We start from the raw sequence: 26,615 nt of genomic DNA on the forward strand, positions 1-26,615 counted from the left end.
ATGTTATGGTTGTGGTCAGGGAAGAAACATGTACAGTCACCAACAGGCCTCTTGTCCTTTGTTAGCAAAGGGTTATATATTTCTTTCCTTTGCCAGCAATTTATGTTTAGTATGTCAATGTACTATTGTATAGAAATCCCCAAGATCTGGCTCTCCCAAACATGGACAGTATATTAAACAAGGACATAACCTTTGTGACATCCATTGGTTAGTGAATCCAGTTGTGAAGCTTAAAACTGAGTACTTTGCTGCTATCTTGGCATTTTGAAACCGACAAGATGAAAAATGGATCTGACTGAGAAAGCGAGGGACACTGCACATACATTGTCAAACTTGTGATTAATAAATCATTAGCTTATGAGCAAACCTTGATTTATCCTCTTTAAGACTCCCATAAGATCATCAAGGAAATGTTTGCAGAGGTCACAGAGCATGGAGCCCGAGGGTTGTTTTCACTTCTATACACCTGAAGCTCTTCGGCAGCAGATGCGTCAACCCCTGCAGGTCATTAAATGGTATCCAGATTTAAGACACTTCCACATCGCCTTCGCTTTTTAGACCCAGAAACTAAATCAACTCTTATATAAGGTCTATTATACTAACCTGTAAAGACCTGTTGACAAAAGAATGCAGGAAATTAACAGAAATGTTGTTAACCACGATAGATCGATAGCTATTGCTTTGTTTTGTTGGTAACACTCTTTATCTAATGCCATATCAGTGCAGCATTAAATATCGTATGCTTCCAATTACTCTACACTGCATTTGAATTGTTTGTGAAATATATCACAACTTGTTTTTCTAGCGAAATCCAGTGATGGCAAAAAAGGCCATCAGTGATAGCGTGGGTCTAGATGTTTGTATCTGATACCACTCTGGTATCAGGGTACCTCAAAGACAGCACAGATACAGAAATTGATACAAGGTGATGTAATGTTAAATCACAAATAAATATTCTAACGTGAGAGCATTTTTTTCCAGTGGTATGAAATGTATACATCTTGTATTCAATTCAATTCAATTTTATTTATACAGCGCCAAATCACAACAACAGTGGCCTCAAGGCGCTTTATATTGTAAGGTAGACCCTACAATAGTACATACAGAGAGAACCCCAACAATCATATGACCACTATGAGCAAGCACTTTGGCAACAGTGAGAAGGAAAAACTCCCTTTTAACACGAAGAAACCTCCGACAGAACCAGGTTCACGACCGGTTGGTGTAAGAAAAGGAAGACAGGATAAAAGACGTGCTGTGGAAGAGAGCCAGGCTGTCTTTCTAGCCTAAGCTGTTTTACAAAGCTTGGTTTAAAAAGCACCTCGGAAATATGTAAAATAAATTACGCAAGGAGCAGTGAAAAGTACAATTTCAACAATATACTATACACACACACTAACAAGAAGGTGCAAAAACTACACTTTAAACATAAATATGCCGTTAGCTGTATCCTCTGGTATGCTGACTTGCTAGCTCGTTCTTAATTTTTGTCATTGGCTGGGCATGTAAATGCCAATAGAACTGATGTCTGTGAAAATAAAGCTACATAAAGCTACAAAGCAAAATTTTTCTTATTTTCTGGCTGCCGTCTGTAATTAAGCTGATATTTTGTGCCTCTGTCTGTGTGTGTTCAATAGGAGGGAGACTCTCTTGGGGCGATGGAAAAGGTTTGTCGTCAGCTGACCTACCATCTCAGCCCCCACTCTCGATGGAGGAGACAGGGCCTGCTCAAGAGGAAACCTCAGGCCTGGTGAGTGTGTGTCGTACAGCATGTATCTCTGTTTTTGTTAACATCCTAGTGTGTCACCAGTGTGTCATCATCTGCTGCCCCTTTGGATGCCAAAGAAAAGCTCTGTGATGTCTGTGTCTCTTTATTTTTTCACTCCCTCACAAACACAGTTGGAGATGAAATCTTTCCTCTCTGTGTCACCTTCACTGACTCACTTAGCCTGCCGGCTTCCCTGTGGCTATCAGAAGATCATTGTTTTTATTCATACATAATTCCTGAGCTGTGTTTTTGTGTATTATTTTTCTGACTTTCAGTCCCAGTTAAAAGTGGAAATATTGCTATACGAGTCTGTATGTGTAGTAATTTATTTGATTCCCTTTGCATTTCAGCACTTAGCTTTCTCACCACTCTTCTTCATTGCACCTGCATCATGTGGAAAGTCTGTATTTACACTGCAGTGTTACACAATATGCAAATCAGTTATCAACACAAAGTATAAACTACTAATCCATATGCTTCTTTGGCTCAGCTCCAGTACAGCCATTAAAGATTAAATTCTTTAAAGCAATTCTCGAAATGAAATTTCCAATATAAGCTGGGTCCTGCATTACCACAGCAGTTTCTCAGTAAATGTGCTATATATGAAACACTCAAGGTAATTCATGTACTGTATACAAAGCATATATACACTTCTCTGCTCTCTGGTGCACAACATGTAGTGATACTTGATCTGCAAAGTGCAGTTAAAGATCAGCAAAAATGCATCAAAGAAGGAAATTAAAGGCTAAATCCTGTTGTGGACTGTTTTAATAAATCAAAGCCTGTTTGCAGGTGTTTAGGGTGCACTGCTGCATATGTGGAAAAAGGTTATTTGAATCTTCTGGTTTTGAAAGGTAAAGGGAGTATCTAGAACTTTCTTAAATGTCTGGTGAGTCTGACTTGGTTTATATAGGAGTCCAAGTCAAAGGCTAGAATCTTCTGAATCTAAACCTTATGGATATAAGAGCTGTAAGAAATACTCCAACAACTCTTTCCTTTGAACCTCTGGCTATGTCGCGACGTGTCACTATTTTATTGTTGAATCGTCAACTCAGTTAATATTTTTTTACTTGAATTGTCCCTTCTCAGCTCCTCTCTACACTCCACTTTAATCTTGGTTGTGCTGTCAGTAACTATTTTACCAATAAATACAATCTCTGTAAATTTTATAGAGCCTGCCAATATTCATTTAACACAGAGCTGTGTTAAATGACTGTCGGCAGCTGACGTATCTGATATCCCTGCAGCATCATAATGTGCTTTTTCAGGATCAACATTGTTGTGATGTCATAGCTTTGCAGGAATGTAGGAATATAAAAATTTCTTCTGGAAGAAATAATCGGCATTTCAATTGTTTTCTTTATTCATTTATACATTATAATAAATATTTTTATCAAGTTTATCAAATTTAGGTTACTCATGTTGGTTTTCTAGTAATAATTTTTTTTTAAAGTATTAGCTAACTTCTTGGCTAATGTTAACTGTTAACATCACATTGGTCAGTTGCAATCTTGATCCTCAACCAAAGTTATGATGATGTTGGACCAACACTGGGATATCAGGTCATGTGTCATCAGGCCCGACCGCGACCATAAGAGGACAGAGAGAGACAGCAGAGGTTACAATTAAACAATGAAAAGCATACATTAAAAGAGAGAGCTGAGCTTGATAACTACAGATTTAACTAAGAAGAAGTACATGTAACCAAGTGTATGAGCACATCAGTTATATACTGACAGATGTACTGTAGGTTGTTTTTTAATTTTATGAATCAGGTCAACAAATTGTTGCCACCACTGGGAGCTCTTGGCAGATTTGGAACATCGCAGCAGCCTCAGCATCTGGAACTTTCTCTAATTTTGGCATCTTACCACTTTTAGTAAGCTGCACTACGTAAACCTGATGTTTCAGGTCAGTTTTTGTTCCAAAATTTACTGAAAAAATTAATGTTACAATAATAACTTTAAAATGTGGAATTCTGTATTCTTTATGGTTTTCTTTTCCATGTTTCAGATAATCAAAGTGATGGATTTCTGAAAGCGTGATCACCTCCAGCCACCCTGAGTGTGATCTAGTTTATGAATGCTGTGCCCTCAGAATCCTTTAGTATAACCAGGATTTGACCTTGAAAAATCCTCTGTGTGCTTGGACAAACAAACTGACTTCTAACACTTTCACATAGTTCAGATGCTGGAAAAGTGTGGGAATAAGTCCCAGCAGTAATGTGGATGATGTAGCATTTCATTGCAGTAAAAAGAAAGCTGAGTTTCAAGGTCAAGCTATCAATTTCCTACCTTTACCTGTAACCTCAAAGTGTTGGTAGTGACCTACAGGATGAGCCTGCAGCCGAAGCGCCCAAAAAGAGTTCGCTCTATAGGCAAGGGCTTGTTAGAACCTTGGGGCATATGTTGTCTTTAGAGCACTCAGACTGCTCAAGGCCTCTCTCATTTCAGCCCACAACATCCTTAAAGGCTAACACCTCAACTCCCATAGAGGGAAAAGAAGCAGCACTGTGCTGAGGCGTCTCAACTGCAGTGATGTCTGAATGTTTGTATAGCATTTAAGGGAGATTTAATCAGTAATAAATATTATCCTGTGACCTGTAACCATGTTCGGTTTGCTGTTTAGCCCTTTGCTTACTTTATCTCAGTCAACATTGTTGTACCAGGGGGTGGCCGAGAAGGCAGAGGCCAGTCTTTAGACTGCAGCTCCCTTGGCCTGGATCTGCAAAGCAGTAGAAGGTAGATGGATGATTAAAAAGTTACTCTATAATGATATTTGTATCCATCATTGCATCATTGAATCGGGTTATTTTTATCCTAAAAACTTGGAAAGTTGTGTGTCTCTGTACTTTAGCCCTTCAGCTGCAAAGTTAATCTCTCTGTCATGTTGCACAACCTAAATTGAGACTTGCTATAAAATGTAGCCTGGTGGGAGCAGATGGTGGAAGACTGACGTTGTAGTGGGATGGTTTAGCAGAAAGGATCCCCACTGCTGTGAGAAAGGAGAATCAGCAGGAAATTGCAATCTCTTCTCTTCGGCTGTTAGCATAAATGCAAGGTGTCACCTCCTCTACCAAGCAGTTTGCGCCACAGGAGTGGAGAGACGTAATTCAATATGGGCCATAAGATTGAACCCTTGGTGAGTGTCTTCAGGAGTGAGTGTGTCTATGTGTGTCATTGCCTTCACGGTCAGCTAAAATGATATGTTGCTCTCCTTTTATCTGAGCGAGCCCAAAAGTCACCGTGCCTCCGCTTTAATGCAACCAAGTGATAGCTGAAGATGAAAATTAAAATAAATTTGGTAATCACCCTAAATAATTCCTGACTGGTGGATTGGATTTAATAACACAGCGGTGCAGTCGGCACTTAAGGCTGTCATGAACTCCAGTCGGAGTGATTAGCCAGAGGAGAGGCGGGGTCCATTTACACTGAGGCTCAGGGCAAGGGCAGAGATTGAGTCATCTATTTGTACAGACCACAAACCGTCCCTCCCTCCTACACACACACACACACACACACACACACACACACACACACACACACACACACACACACACACACAATACGTCTCCATACTAATTCCATTCTAAGCTCCATTTTCTGTCAGGAACCAAAAAACAGTTCTTGGGTGACAACTAGGAGGAATGTCTCTTAAGACTCATTTGAATTTAAATCTCTAGAGAAGGGGACATTAATACTGGTCCAGGTGGTCGATTGTAATCTAATCAACACTGGATTGGATTATGGCTCGAAAGAAAAACATCTATTGTGAAATCTGATGACATTACACAATCTAGCCTTGGTGTTGATGTGGATTAAAACATCTGAATGTGAACCTTTTAGGAAGCTCTCTCTCTCTCTCTCTCTATTTTTATTTTTATTTTTTTACTAATGTTACTGTTATTTAATGCATTATCAGTGACAGTGTGGTTTCAACAAAGATAAATTACTCTTACTCATTTGCAGTAACCTACTGACAGACAGATAAGAGCTCTGTTTAGCTTCTTTCTCTAGTAGGAGTAAGAGCCACAAAGGAGCCAGCACTGGCAAAACATGAGATATGTTATGCTTTATGTATGTCAGGTAGCAAGCCAGCAAGCCACATTATCTGTCAGATATTTCATTACAATACTGAGAAGCCCAGTTCTGTCATTTGAATTAGAAGAAGTGAGGCCTAGCATACAACAGTTAGCTAAATCTGCCTGTGCCCATACAAGTGTCAATCAGAGATGGCCCCTAACCTGAAGATATTAAAGGAATCTCTCTGTACAACTCCTCCATCAAATTCACTGTAAACACTGCAATAGTTACACCCTTTTTGCACACGCTCTTTTCTTACTCGGTAATGTTGCTGTCAATATTCTTGATATTTATTTATAATCACATCTGTCAATCCTTGATATTTAATATTGAGTGACTTGTATATATTGTGCTATTTCTTAAATCTTAACATATTGTATTGTTAAATAGTCTAGTCTGTTTTTGTTACTGTACTGGAGCAACTGTAACCCACATCATTTCCGTAGGGAGTATGCTGATTCTTATTCTGATTCTGAATTTGAACCCATACAGTTGGTATGAATGGGAAAGCTATAGACACCAAAACAATTTTTGTACACCACTGTAAACATGCTTTTTAATGCAGTGAAGTTTTTTAACATTGGGCAATTGACTCACTTTCAAAGACATTCGTTACAAAGACTCAAGCAGTCACTCCAGGAAAGTGCAGTATTTTTCAGCCCTGCTTTGCTGTTCGCTCTTTGGTTTGAGCTGTTTTAAGTTGTTACATCATTTTTTGTTAGCTACATTTTAACGCTTTTAACATAATACTATCATGCTGTCATAATGCTGTGAAGCAAAGAGGGTCCTGTTATTCTATTTACCCAATATTCCTATAACAATCATCACTAATTGACTTTTGACAAGTGAAGCACACATGTCGACATGTCACGGCCACAGTTTTACATTTTCCACTTTGTAAAATGTAAAAAAAAATGTCGGAACATATGATTTTGCCGTTCACATCGCAGTCAGATGTTGAGTCATACAAGTCACAGATTTTTAAATACCATTTGTATTGTGACTGATACGTTCGCTTTACACATGAAAGATCCCTAGTTGGAATCCATGAGGAGACACAAGCTCAACCTCAGTGGGTCATAAAAGCTAGTATCAGGAAGGGAATCTCGTATAAAATCTGTACTAAATCAAACATGCAGCCACATCCACTTTGGCGACCCCTTGGGAAGTAAGGCATCAGCTGAAAGTACCTTTTATTTATGTTGTTTTTAATAAGTTATTCATTCATATTGTGTTCATCAGTTAGAGTTGGGCATTAAAAACAAATTGTTTGGAATTAGCATATTAGAAAGAGATGCTTAGGTTCAAGTATAAAAAGATTGTGGTTCAGACTGCTACGCCTTTTAAAGCTGTGTTTTCTTGATTGCCATGGTGATGGCATGCTTTATCTAAAAAAACATATGGTCTGCATACTTCCTGTTGGAATAAATTTAAAAAAAAAAAAAAAACTAGTGCTGCCGTGGAAAAAAACATAACAAAATGTTGTTCATGAACACAAACAGATTGCTTTTCTGTGAAATTTTGGTCTCAGACTGGGCTGTTAATTCTGATGGTGCTGAAGAACACCTGTGTCTCTGTGTGTGATCCATGCAGCAGCTGTTTCCAGCTGTGTAAAAACCCTGGTCGGCTTGTGCTTTTACTCAGGTGTCCAGTTAAAAGGACAGCTATGCAACTGAAACTCTTTTTAGTGAATTTCCTGAATTCTGCTGAAGCTGAATTCTTACATGTTGTAAATTCCTACAGCAATTGGCTGTTAATGAGTTAGGGTGCGGGTGTGGTATGCTTTGCCAGTGTATTGTCTGAATCTTTCAGGTAGAACATGTAATGATAGAGTTCTGAGTATGTAGGTTGTACCCACGAACAACTCTCAGCAGGTCTCAGTAGCATGTGGAAGTGCCATACAACATGCCACAACGGCCTTGGCACCTCCTCCTCATGCTGGTCACCAGCTTCACACTCTTCACACTCATCCCATTCTTCAACCAACATTTGTTGAAAGTCAGCCAATGTGGTTGTGTTGATTGTTTGGCATTGGCAGAGCTTTGGCAAGCAACCCATATACTCAACTTTGCTGCTGAACCCACAGATACATCGTGGCATCATTTAGGGACAAAACTGTCCTCACTTTTTGTGCAAAGTTTAGAAGTAAGCTAAGCCGAGCTTTAGTATTTTCTTAGTGAAGAGATGGTTAAAACTCTCTACACTTGGAGTATCTTTAAATTATGAATTACACCTTACCAGTGTTTTTTTTTTTTTTTGCAGAGAAAACGCACTGACACCATGAGAATTACAGATCAGTGAATCTAGACAGATATCTGTCAAACAAACCACATGGACTCCATAATCATTCCCTGTTTTATTTTTAAATTAGCTTCCATGTTTTATTGCTGCAAGTTCTGCTTCCTTCTGTTTTTATTTTTCACACCAATTTTCTGCCGCGACTGTTTCCAGTCAGTTAATTGCTCACCCAGTACAATAGCAGCCATGTTTTCCTTTGTTCCTTTGTCAGACTGTCTCAGAATTTTGCCAAACTTCATTTTCCTATTTATGACCTGCTACCAGTTTTCTCCTCTGTTTTCACTTTATCCTCGTAAGGTTTTTCCCATTTCTTTCTTTTTGGATGGGGTGTGGGACTTATTTTAGTCTCTTGCCTTACCTTGTGGTTTGGCCATGTGTGTTTCCTGTACTGTCTATCTGGGTATAGCCCATGGTTTGTGACCACTAAAACAGAGGTACAGACTTTTATTCTGCTTCTGTGTCTGCTGTATGGTTAGGCCATTAAACAGTCTCCTGACTCCAGAGGGATGAGTTATAAATCAGTTAACTCACTGTGCAGCAGGCAGTGTTCAGCTACAGCTGCCCATGTCTGCACACCTGTCCATGAAGAAAACTTGCCTCCAATTTCAAATCACATCAGCTCTGTATAGTTTTGCACTGTCACATAAACACTGCTTTCACATCCACGTGGTGCGACTTTCCTACTAATGCACAAATCTTTGCATTGAGAAAAAATCAGTCCTTCTTATTTGTCTAAATTCAGCGCATCGAAAGGAGATAAAAAGAAAAACATAAAGAAAATCTGAAGAACTCCGAGAGCGCTAACCTCCATCAAAAGTCCATAGTGCTCCTCCTGGGAAAGCAAATAAATTTGGCACAACAAAACACTCAGACCGTGACTCTGCTGCTTGTTACAACTGCCAAACAGGACAGATGTTGAAGGTGATAATAATGCTATATTATCAATATCACTAAAAAAAAAAAAGAAGCAAAAACGATTCATTCCAAACTTTTCAAGCAATTGTGTTTTATCTCTGCAGACAAATAATGTGAGGTCACCTGACCTTAGATCATCTCCTTGAAGCCAAAATATCCATCCATTGTACCTGCATGATGGATGTGAATAAAACTCGTAGCACTCAACGGCTGTGAGATTCCCCTCCTTTTCCCCTGTGACGTTTTGTAAACACTTCAGGTATTGCCACTTTGGAAAAACAATTGCACGAGGGAACAACATATCTTTTGTCCATCACGCTGACCATTTCCCTGAATCCTCTGTTACTCTCCATGTTTATTGGGCACATATCTCTGGCTAAATGGAACGTGATTGATTGGTGATTACGGCTGATTGTCTAATTGATTGGTGATTGTCTTTGTGAGCTGGATGCATATGCATGCATTGTACAGAACCACTTTTTATGGGCATCTGAGTTCATGTTGGATAATTCACATAAGCATTGCTTTGTTTTTCTTGCCCTTCATGCGTTGGTTATGCTGCAGTTTGTGATGTGTTTTCAGACGGTTGATTAAGTTAGATGCTCTCTGACGCAGGCAAAACTCTACAACATTGCCTGGAATTTGACCTTGGTTAACATTACATAAATGTAAAGTATTTTCAAACAGTGGATGATATTCCACTTTAAGGGGCTAGCGCTCACATGCAGTCACATGATCAGGCGCTGGTTTAGGAAGCGCTTGATTTGCTTTTTGTCTTGATTGTGTTAATTTAACTTATGGGAAGCTCGAAACTGTGATTAGAATCAAAATTCAATGGATTGTGCAGCCCTGAGCTATAGGTACCAAAGCTCTGTTTTGACCAGGCTGTAAACATGCTTTTTAATGTCTGTTTACAGATGACATTTTTAATCATTTCTGAAGCGAGTTTAAAATCTCCAGAATACTTGATGTAATCTCCACCTAATGTTAAACACATAAGAGCAGCCAACATCATGACTCAGAAGTGACTAACTCTTTCACACGTCTAACCTGTAAAGCCGAGCGTTTTTCATACGTAAAGGAAACTTTGAAAAGCTGGTGAGCCTCCAAGAAAACTACTTCTTCCTCTTGGATTGAAAAGTAGTTTTTTCTTTCAGATGAAATATCATAAAAGTTATTAGACTCCTAGATTGGTGTCAGTGTTTGTATCTGACCCTGTATTTACTTGACACCGGATCGGTACCAAACTTGCTGTATTGCACAGCACTCCTTGCAGCTCTGTTTATCCGAGCTGATTTGAATTTTCTGTGAGATGACAGTAGTTAAAGACACTTCAGCAGTCATTGCTGCTATACAGAATGACTGCATATAAAATGTAAATCACGGCTGGCACTTTTTTTATTGTCTATTCATCGAGAATAGTTGTGAAGGCTTACTGTTAGCTGTCTGGCTGCTTAACAACAGCTCCTTTCAGTGTCCTCAGTAAGTCCTCTCAGTGGTCTGAAACGAGGCAGCTGCACAGCTGAATGTGCGGAGCAGCCAGCAGACATCCTCTCTGCTTTACTCTGAGGTTTGAACCCCCGCAGAGAAAACTGTGAGGTAAACAATGTGACAGCGTATATTCTCAGGGTCTGCTTACTTTTTTAGCCACATTAGAACAAGACATCATGCCTCAAAAAGAGGCATCTTCACATGCCTCTCAGCTGTGTTTGGTTGAAGTTGTGCTCTGGGTGGGAAGAATCAGCCAGGAGACAGAAGAGAAAAACTCAACAGCTCGCACTCGGCACAAATATCATCACTAAACATTAAGAGCTTTAGGCCAGTTTACTAACACAGCTACTTCATTCTGTCAATGAAATCTTGTTTGTTTGCTTTTTAATTTTGGCCTTCATAACTACTAGTAGTAAACTTACGTTAAATTATGGGTAAATTAACCTCTCTCGGTAAAGTAAAATAAATGGAACAGAAAATGAACACAGACCTCTGGTGTCAAATTTAAAGGCCATACACAAAGGCTGTGTCCACACTAGCCCAGATAAATTTGAAAACGGCGTTTTCGTCTGAAAACGCTCCACGTCCACACTATCGTTTGCAGTCGTTTTCACGACCGTTTCATGTGCGTCCACATTGAAACGGCCAAAAACGCTTATGTTCTAGTACTGTGCATGCGTAAAACGCAAGCCGATTCAACCTGCCTCATTTCTGTCTGCCGTTTATTTACTTTCCGGCTCTTTGAAACGTCGCGGCAAAATGTTGAGGAAAAGCACAGAGTTTTTTAAATGGACTAACAATGAGTTGGAGTTGTTGCTGTGAGTAACACAAAAGTACAAAGTTGCAAAAGTGGAAGAGAATTGTACAAACTAATATTAATCTTTAATAGTTCTGTCAAAATTGAGAGCAAACAAAACAACTGCTGTGTAATGTCCTCTGCTATCTTAGTTTAATTTGTTACATGACTAAAGTGTGTCATCGTTTTCGAAAAGGCTCCGGGTTCGCAAACCACAATGCGATGCGAAAACGACGTTTTCAAATGTATCTGCTTTGGAGAGCGTTTTCAAAACGCTGCATTTACCTTTAGTGAAAATGCCAACTCAGTGTGGACGGAAGGCCAAAACGGAGAGAAAAAGATGCATTTTCAAATGAAAACGTATTAGTGTGGATATGGCCAAAGTCATTTAGTTTCAATATGTTCAATATGTTTGCTCATTTCTAACTGCATCAGTTAGGGTATTAGGTTAAAACACCTAATACAATATGTGTAACACACAGGTTAGTTTTGTTTTTTGTCTTGTTTTTTTCCCATCAGTGCGCCAAAATGTCAAATTTCATGAGTATCACTGCTGATACTGAGATAGTATCATTGAGAGCAGTATTGTCATGATATCTGTTGGTTATTTGGAAAAGAAAAACGTAGTCATAAAGTTATTAGTCAAAGTGTTGTGATTCATTTACAGGTTGCTTTGCTAGACTCTGATAGACATTGTAGATAGCTTTTTTAAACCGATGGTCCTCCGCTGATTTCAGCTCCTGAAAATGTGCATGCAGAAGAAGAGCCTTGGAGTAGATATGCCATAAGAATGACATAAAATACTGTTAGATACTTTATCTAAAAATGTTGCTTTAATTATTAATCAGCATCAGAATCAGCATACTTTATTAATCCCTAAGGAAATTATGTAGGTTACAGTTGCTCCAGTATAAATAACAGGTAACAGAAACAGACTAGACTATTTAATAATACAATATGTTACAGATTTAAGAAATTTAAGAAATAGAACAATATATACAAATCACTCAATAATAAATATCAAGAATGTTGACAGGAATATTACAGAGTAGAAAGAGCATGTGCAAAAAGGGTGTAACTATTGCAGTGTTTACAGTGTATTAGATGGAGGAGTTGTACAGGGAGATGGCCACGGGCAGGAATGATTTCCTGTGTCATTCAGTGGTGCTTTTTGGTGATCTCAGTCTCTCACTGAACGTGCTCCTGTGGCTAGCCAGCATGTCATGGAGTGGGTGGGAGGTATTATCCAAAATTGTCTTTATCTTGGACAACATTCGACACCACATTAAGGGAATCCAGCTCCGTCCTTACAACATTACTGGCCTTACAGATCAGTTTATTGAGTCTGTTGGCGTCTGCGACCCTCAGCCTGCTCCCCCAGCATGCAACAGCATAGAGGATAGCAGAACATGGACCACACTGGCTGCTCTTCGTCCTTTAGCTTACCTGCTAATCTGAAATGGTGTTATCCGGGGAGCTCTGTAGGATGCCGATAATTGTGCAATTTAACATGAGTAATTTATGCTGGACATTTGTGCCATATTTCCATACCATGCAGCCTTCATTTTTAAAGCAATTTAAATAAACCAGGGTTCACAAAGTACTGCACATATACAAATAGCATAACTTATCTTTGCTATATTACATTTTTATTTTGTTGTATTTTTTTCTTTTTAGCAAACTGATTAAACTTAAAATACAAATGCATGGAGTAGGTCAGAATCTGTAATCACAGCTGTACGAAAGCATAAAAAGAACAGTTACAGGACGTGTTAAAATATTGGTACTATATCCATATTTCATTTCATATACCTCCACACCACAACAGAAAAAATGTTTACTGCCAAACATGTAGAGCTCATAATCAAAATTTTAAAATAACAATCTACTGTCATGACTTAGTGGGGTTGTGGTATTAAGTTTCTGGCCTGCAGCCTTGACTGGATCCAGGCAGGCTGCAAACACTATGCAACTATATATGAAAGGGATTGTTTTAGCACCTCATTTTTGGCAGCGTACTCTTATTAGCTGAAGAAATTGCAATCACAGTGTTTCTCAGAAAGACACAAATTCTACCAATACAATTTGCACACTTTCAGAATGTGTTAGACTTAGAGGATTAAAGTCACTGCTAGTAAAACTAGCATCTGAACACTTACTGCACTGCAGTCATATGGACTGTGTGGATCCCACAGTGATTTAGAAGCAGCTAGTCATAAAACTTTACCTGGCAAGACACTGACTAGTTACAGTAACCAGCGTGTAAACAACTTCCTGTATGCCAACCAATTGAACGCAGACCTGAGTTTCTGTCTGTCTTGTCTCCCTTGTGTCCTTTGTTGTGTTTTTTCCAAATGGCTCGTTTGGTTTTCATGATGTTGAAAGGGAAATAATGAGGTCTTGCAGAGGTATTGCTTGACCACAGCACTCTTTGCCATGGAAACACACACTAACCTGCCTGCACACACACACACACACACACACACACACACACACACACACACACACACAACCCCGTTCAGCTATCTTAGTGAGGACCCTCATTGACATAATGGATTCCCTAGCCCCTTACCCTAACCCTAACCATTAAAAAGGAATGCCTAACCCTAACCCTTACCCTAAACCTAACCATAACCTAATTGTAACCCTGACACTAAAACCCCATTTTGAGCCTCAAAAATGCCTTTAAATGCCTTCAAAAATGTGAGGACTGGGTTGTGTGTCCTCACAAGTGACTGCTGGTTCTCACAAGTATAGTAGAATGCAGATTTCGGTCCTCACAAAGATAGCTAGACAGGAACACACACACACACACACACACACACACACACACACACACACACAAACCTCAGACAGTAGCACGCCTTGTACCTTGTCTTGCCATCTATTTTTCTCAGTCTTCTCCTTTCTGTCCGTCTGTCTCTGTACCGGTCTCTTTGCCAGCCATGTGTCTGCCGCCTGCTGACTGGCTGGGTGTCGCTGCCCTGCCAACAGATTTATAGGCTGCCTCCCACCTGAGCTCTGACAGCCAGCCCAGAGAGAAGCTGAGTGTTGACTCAGGTTGTCTGTGCCTCGCCCTGGCCTTTCTTGACTCTATATTTCCTTCGTCTGCTTCACCTCAACAGGAGGCAAAACCAGGCAGAGAGGGTGTTACCATTGCATATATTTAGATTTCTGTATGTCAGGGGAGATGTAAAAAATTAAGAAAGCTTCACTCATTGTTCAGCCAATCTGAACAATGAGTGGCAAACATGTGACATTCTGATATTTGAAGGTACACTCAGCAAGAGCAGATGATAAAGACACGAATGGCCAGCGTGACTTGACAGAATCACCTGTCAGACAGAGAAGAGGCAATTATTGGAAAATATCCGTTCTTGTTTCTAACCCATTTTCCCACCTGTAGGAAGTCATCGATTTGCCAGCTTGTATCCTTTCACGCTCCATCGATGTTGCTTTTGTTTAAAGCATTATATAGATGAGCTGGTGATGAAGACTGTGACTGTAGAGGAAGGTTAACAGAGTCTTACAAAGGCTTAAATAAGCCTTAAGTCTTAAATAAGGTCTAGTATGAATTCCTGAGGGAAATGTGTGTGTCTTTAGCTGCTAATGTGGCACTATGCTAAGCAGCAAGTTGCTAGCATTCCTCCAAACGAACGGCCATACTACGCTTTTGCGTGTTTTCCCTTTCTTTAGTCAAGTTTTCAAAGTTACAAATGGCAGAAGTCCCTTCTGTCTCACTCTGAGACTCCTACAAAAGTATTCATGAAGTGCCTGAAAAACCTTGTTACCAGTTGAGATACAGGGCTCCGCTGCGTGACTGTCTTCTCCATTTGGATCAGTCTTGAGTGTCCTCTGGGGTGAGATCCACTGCGTGCATGTCTTCGGTGATTGCGTCCATCCACCGGTTCTTTGGTCTTCCTCGCGGTCGGAGGGCTGTTCTTGACACCGAATCCTCCTCGCTGAGCATGACGTGTCAAAATGTAGGTGCGCTTCCCTCATCTTCTTTTCAATCGGGGCAACTCCGACTCGTTTTCGAACATCTTCGTTTGTCACACGATCCAGGTGGGTTAAGCGCACCATCCACCTGAGCATCTTTGTCTCCATAGCGTTGAGGATCTGCTCGTGTTTCTTGGTGGCTGGCCAGCATTCCGTTGCATATAGGGCCACCGGCCGTATGACTGTCATGTAGATCTTGGCTTTAAGTTTAAATAGTTTAAATCTCCTCTCTTAGAAAAAGAGTCCTTGCTCGGTTTCTTGGTAGCATTTGCATAAGCAGATGTGGTGAGCGAGGGGTGGATCTGTGAACAGCACGCTCACTGGTTGACAACTTCTTAATCACAAGTCATGAGGCAAAGGATATTTTACGCTTCTGACACTTAAAATGACCCAAATTTACAAAAATTGACTACATGTGTTTTTTGGTTTTGGTTTTGTTTTTTGTTTTTTTAAATTGTGACCTGAAATGAGTGACTGAGCCATAAACTGATTTATGGAATGGACTATAGAAGATCAAGATGACCATTAAGTATGCAGACGTAAGGCCTTTCCACATTAGCTTCACTTTTCAAGTCTATTTTTTATGCTGTCTTTTCTCATATTTAGTGAGTCAAGTTTGAAATGTTTAACTTCAGGTGAACTCACTTAGAAAAGCTAAGGTAGCTAAAGCCTTAAGTGTGTTTATACAGTATAAGAACTTTTGAGTTGTATTCATTCTTCAGGGATGACCACAGCTTTGGCTTACTTTTTGGCCTTGCTCTGTTATCTATCCAGATACATATGAATGTCTACAGCTAGATCTTTTATGGGCTGACTTTTATGGGCGCTGACTCAGGGTAAGTCTTTTTGTACCAGCTCAGGTCTACACTTTATAGACCAGATGTCAGGTGTGTTGTGATATTTAGGAATCACATCTGATGGCTAAAGAACCAAATGGGAGACACACACACACACACACACACACACACACACACACACACACACACACACACACACACACACACACACAAAAAGGAATCACATCTGGCCTGAGTCAGCTTTTCTTAATGCAGCCATTCACACGACCACGTAATTTCGCTGGGCGAATTTGCAGCACTTTTTTTTTCTTTTTTCAGACCACTGCATTTGGTAACAAGTGTGCTCCTAGCTCAAAACACACACAGTTACTGAATATACAGTGATATGAAAATAATAAAATAATCCTGTTTAACCTCAGACACACAGCTAGGTGCGGCTCCGGGTCAGTCGCCATCAAGAGCTTAAACTGTCCCACTAACATCCTGACATCTGTATGAAACTAGTTGTGATACAGCTTCAACTCCTGGATCAAACCATCAAATTCTCATTAGATACGGACGCATTTGTTATGGTCTTGGCCTAAAATTGAACAATAGTGGAGGAAGATTCATGGTTATATTGTTAATGTCATAAAAATGCTATTTCAGCTGTGCTTCTCAAATCTGCTTTTCTAAAATTTGAGCCGCTGGACAATGACTGCTATTATAGTTGGACAGCAAATCATCCTGAGGAACAAGATACAAGACTGAGTGAATCAGGTAAAGTAACAGCTTAATAAAGGCCTTAATATCCACACTAATGTAATGGCCAGGTGGAAGTACCCCTAAACCCTTTTGTCTCATTTTCCTTTAATTGTAAGAAGTAGGTAATTGCAAATTTGGATTATTAAAAAACTTTAGTGCATGTATGCTGGATTGCTTTGGGTATGAAAAAAAAATGCCTTAAAAATGTCTTTTTTGAATCTGAACGTCCATTTGTTAATCAGAATAGCACTGAAATATTAATGCCAGCTATAACGTACAATCGGGAGATAATGAAGTTTCAGAATTAATCTCAGCACTTCAAAAGCACTTGGATTTATTTCCTTTCTCCGCTTTAATCCTAATCTTTCCCCCCCCCCCGACTCGCCCTATGAATCATTCTCTTTGCCCTCTGTGGTTCTGAAATTGTACAGCACGGTCACCCAGAGACTGATCTGCCTTTTACAATGTCTGCTAATACCACACAGAAAAGAAAAGAGGAAACAATGAAGCACCCATTTCTAAAAATATAGGAGATGAGCACACAACCAATGGCAATGCAGCGAGAGCAGGAGATCCAGGAGAAAAGGTGATTCAGGCTAATTTTAATGATGTGCTCTCAAAAGGCTCAGAAGAAACAGTGAATTTGTGCGGCCAGATGGCGTCATGAACCAAAACGCTTACATCCCGGCACCTTCTTGTTGCTTCAGAAAAGAAAAGCGCCAAAGGGTCTGTCCACTCTCGTCTGCAAAGCACATACTGGTGGAAACATGATCAGCCCAGTCAGATAAAGCATTGTGGTGACGCCAGGAAATTCAAATGTAACCTTTGCTGTTTGTGTCTGTGAAGTAAAGCCGACAGCTGAACAGTGACATAAAGCCTCAGCAGTCACACTATAAACGCATTGGCATGGCTGAATATGCATACTTAAGTACACTGGAATCAGATAAAGCGGGACTAAGGCTTTGCTTTTTTTCCTCTGCAGCCCTGTCCTCCTCCACGATACAACACTGTCATCTGTTTGTGACTCATATTTATTCGCAGTGGACCAATGACCTCTTGTAGCCGTGTGAATAATGGTATTACCCACTGAGCCCCACCACTGCCCGGCACAGATAAAGACACTTTGTACAGAGCTGCTGTCAGTTGATCTCAGTGTATTTTCTAGATGCATCACTGAATCGAAACTATCTGCTGCAGTCATTGTTTGTTCTGGACATTATTAGGCTAAAAAAATATCTCCGATCTTTGATTATATCAAACTTTTTTTTTTTCTATAAGAGTGAAAATTGATTAGAGCTCAGAGTATCTGGCACTTAAAGATGCAGTAATCAGCAGTTGGCCATGAGAGGCCACAAAAACATACTTTGTATGTATTTGCAGTTGTTGGTGCCCTTTAGTTGCTTGTTGTTTAGTTGCTATGTGGAAAAATTGGCTGTCAAGCCTACTGCCCATTCTGCTGACCTATCCTCTGGAGACAAAGGGCAATTTTCTAAGGCATATAGGACCTGTGACCAATAGGTGTCGATAGGCAATTAATCTTATTTAGTTTATAATTGGCTAATTATTTTTAAAGCTACTTTTCCTCAGATCACACTGTAGCTAGAGGCTATCCTTGGAGACAGTGGGTGGGAAGCAGGGTACACCCTGGACTGGTTGCCAGTCTATTTCCCAAACTTCTCAATTAGATGTCCTATTGGACAGGATCATAATTATTTATTTAGCATAAGTAAATAGTGAATTTATTTTATTACATCTAAAAAATAATTAAGAACTGAGGCTTTAAAATGATTGACCAGAGTGCAGACTTCATCATTAGACTCCAAAATACAGTGGAATAAATGTGGAAATTAGCAAATGTGCTTCAATAAATTACAGTGAATTTATAGTTGAGTTAGGTCTTAGTTGAGTAAATATAAATCTTGTGGTTTTGCTGCTCACAAAACAAATTTAAAGTTTAAAAAAGCTGCTGCTTTTGAAAAATTGAATGGGTATGGTTTTGTGATTTTCGTAGACAGAACAGCTGTTTAACTGAGAACATTTGCAGTTTCAACATGCTGATTATGTCCAGATTCACATATGAAAGAAAATGAAGCAGAAAATTCCAAATAGTTTCTGATTATGCTGCAAGTCAGCTTTCAAAGTAATTTTCAAAATGCAAATACCCCATAAAGTGCCTTATTACAGTCTAAAGCTATGTGTTTCATGGTGTCAGGGCCTTTGAATGGAATAAATGTCAGGACCACGTTGATAAGTCGAAGCAACAGAGATGTTGGGATGGATGGATGGGTCAACAGCACTGACCAAACACTTGTGAAAAATATCGGTTCTGTTTTTCCAGCTACTAGTTGCTGTGTTAATTCATAAATGGTCCATAGAATACTTAAAAAAAAAAAAAAAGACACTTCACTTCATAAAAATATAAATGTAAATATAACATTGAATATCGGTGAAAGAATCCAAGGAAGCTGAGAGCTTTACATGAGTCACCGGGTGTTTGTGATTCAGCTACTTGAACAAATACACCAGGGAGATACGCGTGTGCGTCACCTGAACAAGATGGAAAAACAGACATCACACTGTTTCATGAGAAATTGATGATCGGCCACAATATTAACACCAGTGACATGTGAATAACACCCATCATCATGCTGAAACGCAGCTATCTGCTGGAAAACTGAAGGCTTTGATTTGACACCTAGCGCCCACCTAAACATCACTGCAAAGCAAAACTCCCATGGGTCCTGCGGCAGCTCAGAGCTGTTTTGGCAGACCTGCACAGCATCAGGTAGGTGGTTTTAGTGTTTTGTCTAATAATACATACTTCCCCAGCTCACTTCTCTCTGGTTGAAATCATCCTAATCAAATGCTGTAGTGATTACTTGGAAAGTGACTCTGCATAAATGCGGCTCCTGATGGAGAATGATTGGATACAACTAGAGATCTAGGCGTCTGGAGAGGAGTCAGTAACGACTCTTGAAATGTCTCACACGAACAAATCACAAAAGTTCTCTCTGCTCGATTGTGAGGTAACAGCAGAACTCAGAACTTCTATGCCTCATTCCACAGGAGCTAAAGAAGAGGGTTTGTGATCGTCACCTTCTCTGTCACAGCACAGAGCACATACACCAGCTGACTGGGTGATAAATGATCTGTGATGCAGACAGACACACAGGCAGGCAGGTAGAGCAGAAAAAAATATCAGGATTTGAATCTGTATTAAGAACATTGTCTAATATACTTTACATCCCAGCCTCCCCTGCTGGGTTTATATACATTTCCTGTCTGAAGAGGATGCCACAGCTTTACCTAGTTTCACCTTGTGAATCTTTTTTGGGAAAGAAGCTGGTGGTTATAGATCTTTCAGCGAAAGTGATCACGCAGAGAAGACTGTGTGTGATGTGGGTTTACGGAGATATATATGTAGCTGGACAGATCGTATCGAGAGATGCAGTCAGAATGAGACAGACACGAAGAGGATGGTGCAGGGATGGAGGTGAAACGCAGCCCCACAGTGACGTACTGAAGATGCGCCGGGACAAAACTGGCACTTTCTGAGATGCGATATGAAATTCAGGCAATGATGAGGCCCCTGTTTTGGGGGTTTTCCATACAGACCACACATCAGGGGAAAAGTAGAGGAGTATAGCATACAGTGTTATAATTAGTCCGATGACCTGTGTAACCTCTATCAGCATGGGAACGTTGGGCCTGTTGGTCTCCAAATATGATCATGTATAATAGATTAGATTATAACATATTATAATATAATATTCATATTCAGTTAGGCCATACCAGGTCACATCCAGCTCATACTCAAGAATGACAGTGTGTTCAAGGCAAATAGCACCCCACAGAGCTATAAGAAGAATTAAAGGTACTGTAAATGAAAATAGTTGATAAAGCTTTTAAAATTAACTAAAACTATCAACATAATGTGAAGAAACAACTGACATGAAGTTGTCATTTATATCAGAAACATCTATGTGATGCACTGCAGAGATATTAACTACATTTTAAAACATGTCTGGACTGTAATTTCTTGGTAATACTGGTTTGCACCACAAGAAGGTGTAGTGAGTCAGTGTAGTGACCAGGCTACCCCGAGTCTAAGAAAAGGAGGAAAAGGCTGGTGTCTGCAATAGGAGTGATGGACGGGGGGCTTAATGATGCACTTCAGTAATGTGACTGTACTCTTGACTCTGACAAACCTGCAGTCCATGTACCATACCACCAGCTAATCTAACATGCGTGTGTTTGGACACACCACAGGAAGGTTAAATACAAAGCTTCTTGCTGCTAGGCAACAGTGCTAGCCATTGAACCACCGCAGTGTCAGACTTCATGTTATTGTTTCATATTATGATTGTGAGTGAAATTTAAACTTAACTTAATAGTGTAGGGGTTTGCACATTTGCCCAATAAGGGAAGGATCACTGGTGCAATTCCAAGGGGAGACAAAAAGCTTAGAAGTTGCATCAGGAAGGGTGACTGTTTAAAAAAAAACAAAAAACTGTCAAATTAAGACGTGGTGCTTCCAGCTGTGGTGACCCCTTTTGAGTAAAGGAACAGCTGAAAGAACCTTTTGGCTAACTGTGTTTACAGTAAGGATATTTAAAGGATCATATTGTAAGTTCAAGCCAAATAATTCTATTACTGACAATAATCTTTTATTGTTATCTCAATATGACTGACATACTATGACAAGGGCCATAAAAGTGTTATTAATATAACTACTACATTATTTTTACTTTTATTCAGATTTTGTACACTCTTTTTGAAAGAAAGGAAAAAGAAAAACTCACAATGAGATTTCCAAAGCAGACTGTAGGTGTGTTTTCCTAGTCCAAGTTTGGCTCTTTTTACTTTCTGTGCACTTTGCTCTCTTTTTCTGCACTCCCAACCAGTCATGTGGGTGGCTACCCCTGCCTAATCCCTGCTCTGCTGGTGGAGTCTTCTTGTGAACAAGGAGTTCTTCCTTCCCACACTCACCAGCTCTCTGTTCATAGAGGAACATGACCTTGTTGGTGTTTTATCAACAAGCACTTTGAGATTAAATGATTTAAATTACATTTGTTAATATAGGTCTTTGTAATGTGCTCCACTGGTATTCTGATAAACAAAACAACAGTAGCTGTGACCCTCTAATGTAATACTTCCAAAGCAGTACTGTCAAAAGTCTACATTTCTGGTCTATATGCCTCAAATGACCTACCCTACCATCTTCCTGTTTGTTTTTCATCTGGGGGAGAGGGGATCTCAGCTTGATCGGGGGGTGTGTCTTTTTCTCTAAAGCGTGGGATTCTGATCTGAAGCCAAATGTATCATGAGCTCTCTCAGCAGCTTATCTGTTTTGGGTACACTGCAAGGCTTGTCTGTTCTATTTATTATTTTAAACCGGGGAGGGCGGCAAACCATGGGAAAGTAGTCCAGAAACATTTGTCCAAGCTGATGACACATCAGACGGAGGGCTATGATTGAAGATAGCCCTCAGGCTGATAAGTGTATAAATGTGCTTTTCTACAATTGTGTGTGTGTGTGTGTTTGTCTGTTTCCTGTTCAGGGCAGAAAAACATTCCGCACAGATAGAGCTGGGCTGGGGTGGAGCAGTGAGCATGGGAGGAGATTATGAGCTCTATCAATTAGATCAACGGTTTCAAACCACGTGTAATGGAGAGCTGAGGGCATCGCTGCACCAGCTGTGTTAACTAATTAGCACACTTTCACTTAGAAAGGAGGAAATGGGCTGCTGCATTGAGCTGGGTTGCCGCACAAACCTCTAGGGCCAATGTGGGAGGAAGTCTGATACCCAGATTGTGAGGGGTGGCCACAATAGCCTGGAGGTGTTTTTCCACCCTATTTGCATTATTTCTAAGTTTGTTTCCTGTAAGGAATTATAAAGTACATATGTAAGTAGCTAGAGGTGGACTATTTTTCTCTCACTGTTGTTTTTTTTAAATGGCCAAGCTTCCCAGTTATATTAACTGCTGTACAAACCACATTTGGTCATATGCATTACCATTTTTTTCCCCCATCAGAAAGACCACTACCATACTCAAGTGATTTACTTGACTCTTATTTTGACCAATTAAAAGTCACTGCTAGCCAGTTACAACAATCCATCCAGTCTGAAGGACCCTTTGAGAGCTGGTTCCTGCACACTTATGCAGAGACCGAAATTACATGGAGAAACACTGAAGAAGCAGCCTGGGAGAGACTGGGTGCTGAAGCTGGCCGGTGACCTCGCTGTGATGTCGCCAACATTATTGAATCTTTAATATCACTAATTCACATTTGATTGGTGATTATATAACTTATTAAGACTGCCATTTTCTAAAACTGCTCCTGTGGGTTTTAGCAAAGGTTACTCACACAAGTACCAGCATCAATGTTAGGGACTATTTGCAGCAGTGGATTAATACGCATACCAGAATATGTTGGCTTGATTTAAACAGACTCCAGTGGCTGGGCTTCTGTGTCAGGATTTAGCCTCTGCTAAAACAGCCTTTTTCTACATTTAGTTTGCTACATCGCTAAAGTGTTGTACAATCCTACAATTTTCTTTTGTTCACATTTGACCTTGAGATGTAAGTAACTGAGGAAAGAAATTGCACTGACTTGCTAAGATCCCCTAAGATGTCAGGCTGCATACTTCTTCAGGGAATTCATCAAATCCCATCCTAGAAAGGCATATCCATTACAAACAAAGAGAAAGGATGTGAAAGGGGCACAAACCAGACGAGAGCCATCCAGGCTGTTAACATGCTGTCTGTCACATCGAGGCCAGAGGCTGAAATTGCAGCTGCACACTGTCGATTGGAGAACACAGCGTGCTGCAAGTCTGTTTACATTTTCATTGGAATTTGTCCAAAAGTCTGTAAAGTTGTAATTTAATGGATGCTTGATGAAAGGATTTTACGGGCAGCTCTGCTCACATGACATACTGGTCTCACCGCAACACATATCCAGTGTTCAATCATGTCGGTGTATGTGAACTATCAGTGATCTGCTTGTTTTGCTGCATAGCCGCTTCCACGTCGCTCACTTGAATGCGGTGCTGCTTCTTGCTGCTGCTTTCAGCATGTCATTCACGCCAGCATCCACCTGAAGGATCTGATTGATTCTAGTTCCCTTTACAAGGATCTTACTGTCTTTGCTCCACATTCCTTGTGAGGTGAGAATTTTCCAAGTGACAAAGGTTAAGCCTGTAGACCTGTGCAAGGCTGGAGAAGTGATAGTATAAATTTTTAACCAAAAAAAAAAAAAAAAAGCCCCAAATTCTCAAGTTCTGGCTTGTTAAACTTAAGTATAAGCTGCTTTAGACATTCAGCATCTTTAGAACATAAAGGGATTTTTTAGTTTTAACTGTATAAATCAGGGCTGAAAATATTTTCAGTCCCCCAATACCAATATCCAAGAAGGTCAGGACTAAAACGTAGGCTGTATAATGTAAATTTAAAAAGAAATGTGACTTGCTGTTCATTCAAACTGTTTCGACTAAATGTACAAAGACATGAGGAAACAAAACCTTACTGTAGTTTTGTTTTGGTGCTTATTTGGAATTTTAAGTCAACAACACATTTCAAAAAAAGCACTTGGCAACAGAAAAACTCTTAACAGGAAAAACTCTGCAGACTGCCATTGGTTGGAGACAGACTTACTACTTGGCTAACTTATTTGGAAATTATTGGCTTTTGGTTTTTTTTATACTTTGCACAGGTCATCGTTAAGACTTCCAGTTATTTTATAATATGCCCAGTATCCCAAGATTACCTCTTACACATGATGGCGTCACGGCTAGCAGGGCAAGCCGTGTGGAATTTAATGAATAACCCAAGGTGCAGGCAGCTTTCAGATGCGAGTGAGTTTTATTAGGGAGGTGAACTAAACAGAACCTGAGGATAACCTAAACTGGAGAAAACTAATAGCAACTGACCTGAAATCGCGCTGCAGGGAGACTCAGGGAAACCACACAGGGAGTTACACAGACAAACCAACACAAGAAAACACAGGGCTTAAATACACACAGGGCAATCAGGGAATGGGAGACAGGAGGGAGACACGGCTGGGATTAATTGGACATAATGAGACAAGGGGAAGCGAAACTAGAAACACTGACAAGAGAAACTGAGCTTCAAAATAAAACAGGAAACACAGACAAAACTCTGAACATGCAAACTTAACACAGACTGGGGAGACAGAACATAGGAACTTGAAATGTGGAACAGGAGAGCACAGAGGACACAAAATACTAGGGATAATCGCAAACAACTCAAAATAAACAAAACCACAGAATATTAATAAATTTAAACATAAACACGGAGTTAGACTCTGGGCCATGACAGATAGACAAAAACTCTCACAGTCACTGGAACATCTCTTGGACAGCTAAACAGAAATAGACCTCACATCCAGAGTTTGAAAAACCAGAGTTTCAGGGACATGGAGGCAGAAGGTGGATATTCAAGAGAAGCAAACAAAACTAAACAGGAGAAGCACAAACCCATCAAGAGGCACTTAAATACATTATACTAACACTGTACAAAAGCAAGGATGTCAAACTCATTTTACTTCATGGGCCGCATACTTTGGCCATAAGTGGGCTGGATAAGTGAAACTCCCCTTTCTGTCAGTGAAAAGAAGTCTAACTACACATTTAATAGCTGTGATTTAGAGTCTTAGAGCTTAAAGTGTAAGAAATAAATGTGTAAAATGAAGGTATGAATGTCCTGTAATTGTAAATTGGAAAATGTATTTTAATGACAGAGTATTTCTTCTTTTTTTTTTTTTTCATTTACTTGAACCCACAGAGTAAAAAAACAGGAATGTCATTTATTGTTTATCTATTACTTTTTTACAGTCTTTATTGTGATGTAAAACTTATGAGTAAATTGTTAAAAGTCTTTACATTTTCCAAACTCGCTCAGTGGATCAGATTGGAGTCTTTGGTGGGACACCCCTGACATAAAGGGACAATGTGGAAAATCATGGCATAGCATACTGATGCTAATTAAAAGAGCTGTTTCTTGCTATATGTGTATGGCCTTCATTGGCCTCGGGTTGTATATGTGACAGATATGACCTTTTTAGAGCAAGACCCGCAGAAAAAAACCCCAGCGATAGGATGCTGGTTCTGCTGACCCCACCATCACTGTGACAAAGACGGATGAACACATCACTCCAATACCAGAGACAGACAGCAGGTTCCCCTCCCCCACACAAATCAAACTAAAAATACATTCTGGCGACAGAAGACTTTCTGGAATGTATGGGATAGTGAGGAAAACATTTTTGGAGGTCTAAATTTGACCCACTGCTTTGCTTTAGGCTGCTCTGCCTTTGATGCCTCTCATGTCCCTCTGGTATGTGAGTAGATAAACATACTCAGCTGTTGATGATAACAATTAAATCTCACAGCTACCTGTTTCTCAGAAAACCTTTGGCAGGCTTTGTGCTGCTCAGAGCTGAAGGTCTCATGTTCCATCGATGTAAATCGTGGCACAAAGTTTTGGCAGTGGCACCACCATAGTGGCTGGTAGAAGCAGATTTACCTCCAGTGGGTTAATCCTCAATTAAATATCCTCCTTTGTGTGTGTCCCAGAACGTCACAACAATGTGTGTGTTATTTGCGAGCGATAATTGGTGCTGGCTGACTGCTCCGGTCGGCATTGTAAGTATTGTTTTCACTTGCAAGATGGCAAAATGAAACTTCTGATTAGTATTCTTCT

The 26,615-nt window shown here is 40.0% G+C and overlaps 1 protein-coding gene across 1 annotated transcript in view; it reads left to right on the plus strand.

The window, feature by feature from the left end:
* The window catches only part of lrrc75a (leucine rich repeat containing 75A), a 63,034-nt gene that overhangs the window by 30,789 nt on the left and 5,630 nt on the right, over positions 1–26,615 (plus strand). Inside the window, exon 3 of the mRNA XM_063493569.1 lies at positions 1,638–1,750. Within this exon, the coding sequence (XP_063349639.1) occupies positions 1,638–1,750 (113 nt within the window). The remainder of the gene's footprint in view (positions 1–1,637; positions 1,751–26,615) is intronic.

The sequence above is a fragment of the Pelmatolapia mariae genome, linkage group LG14, assembly GCF_036321145.2.
Source record: "Pelmatolapia mariae isolate MD_Pm_ZW linkage group LG14, Pm_UMD_F_2, whole genome shotgun sequence".
In the NCBI taxonomy this organism is placed as follows: domain Eukaryota; kingdom Metazoa; phylum Chordata; class Actinopteri; order Cichliformes; family Cichlidae; genus Pelmatolapia; species Pelmatolapia mariae.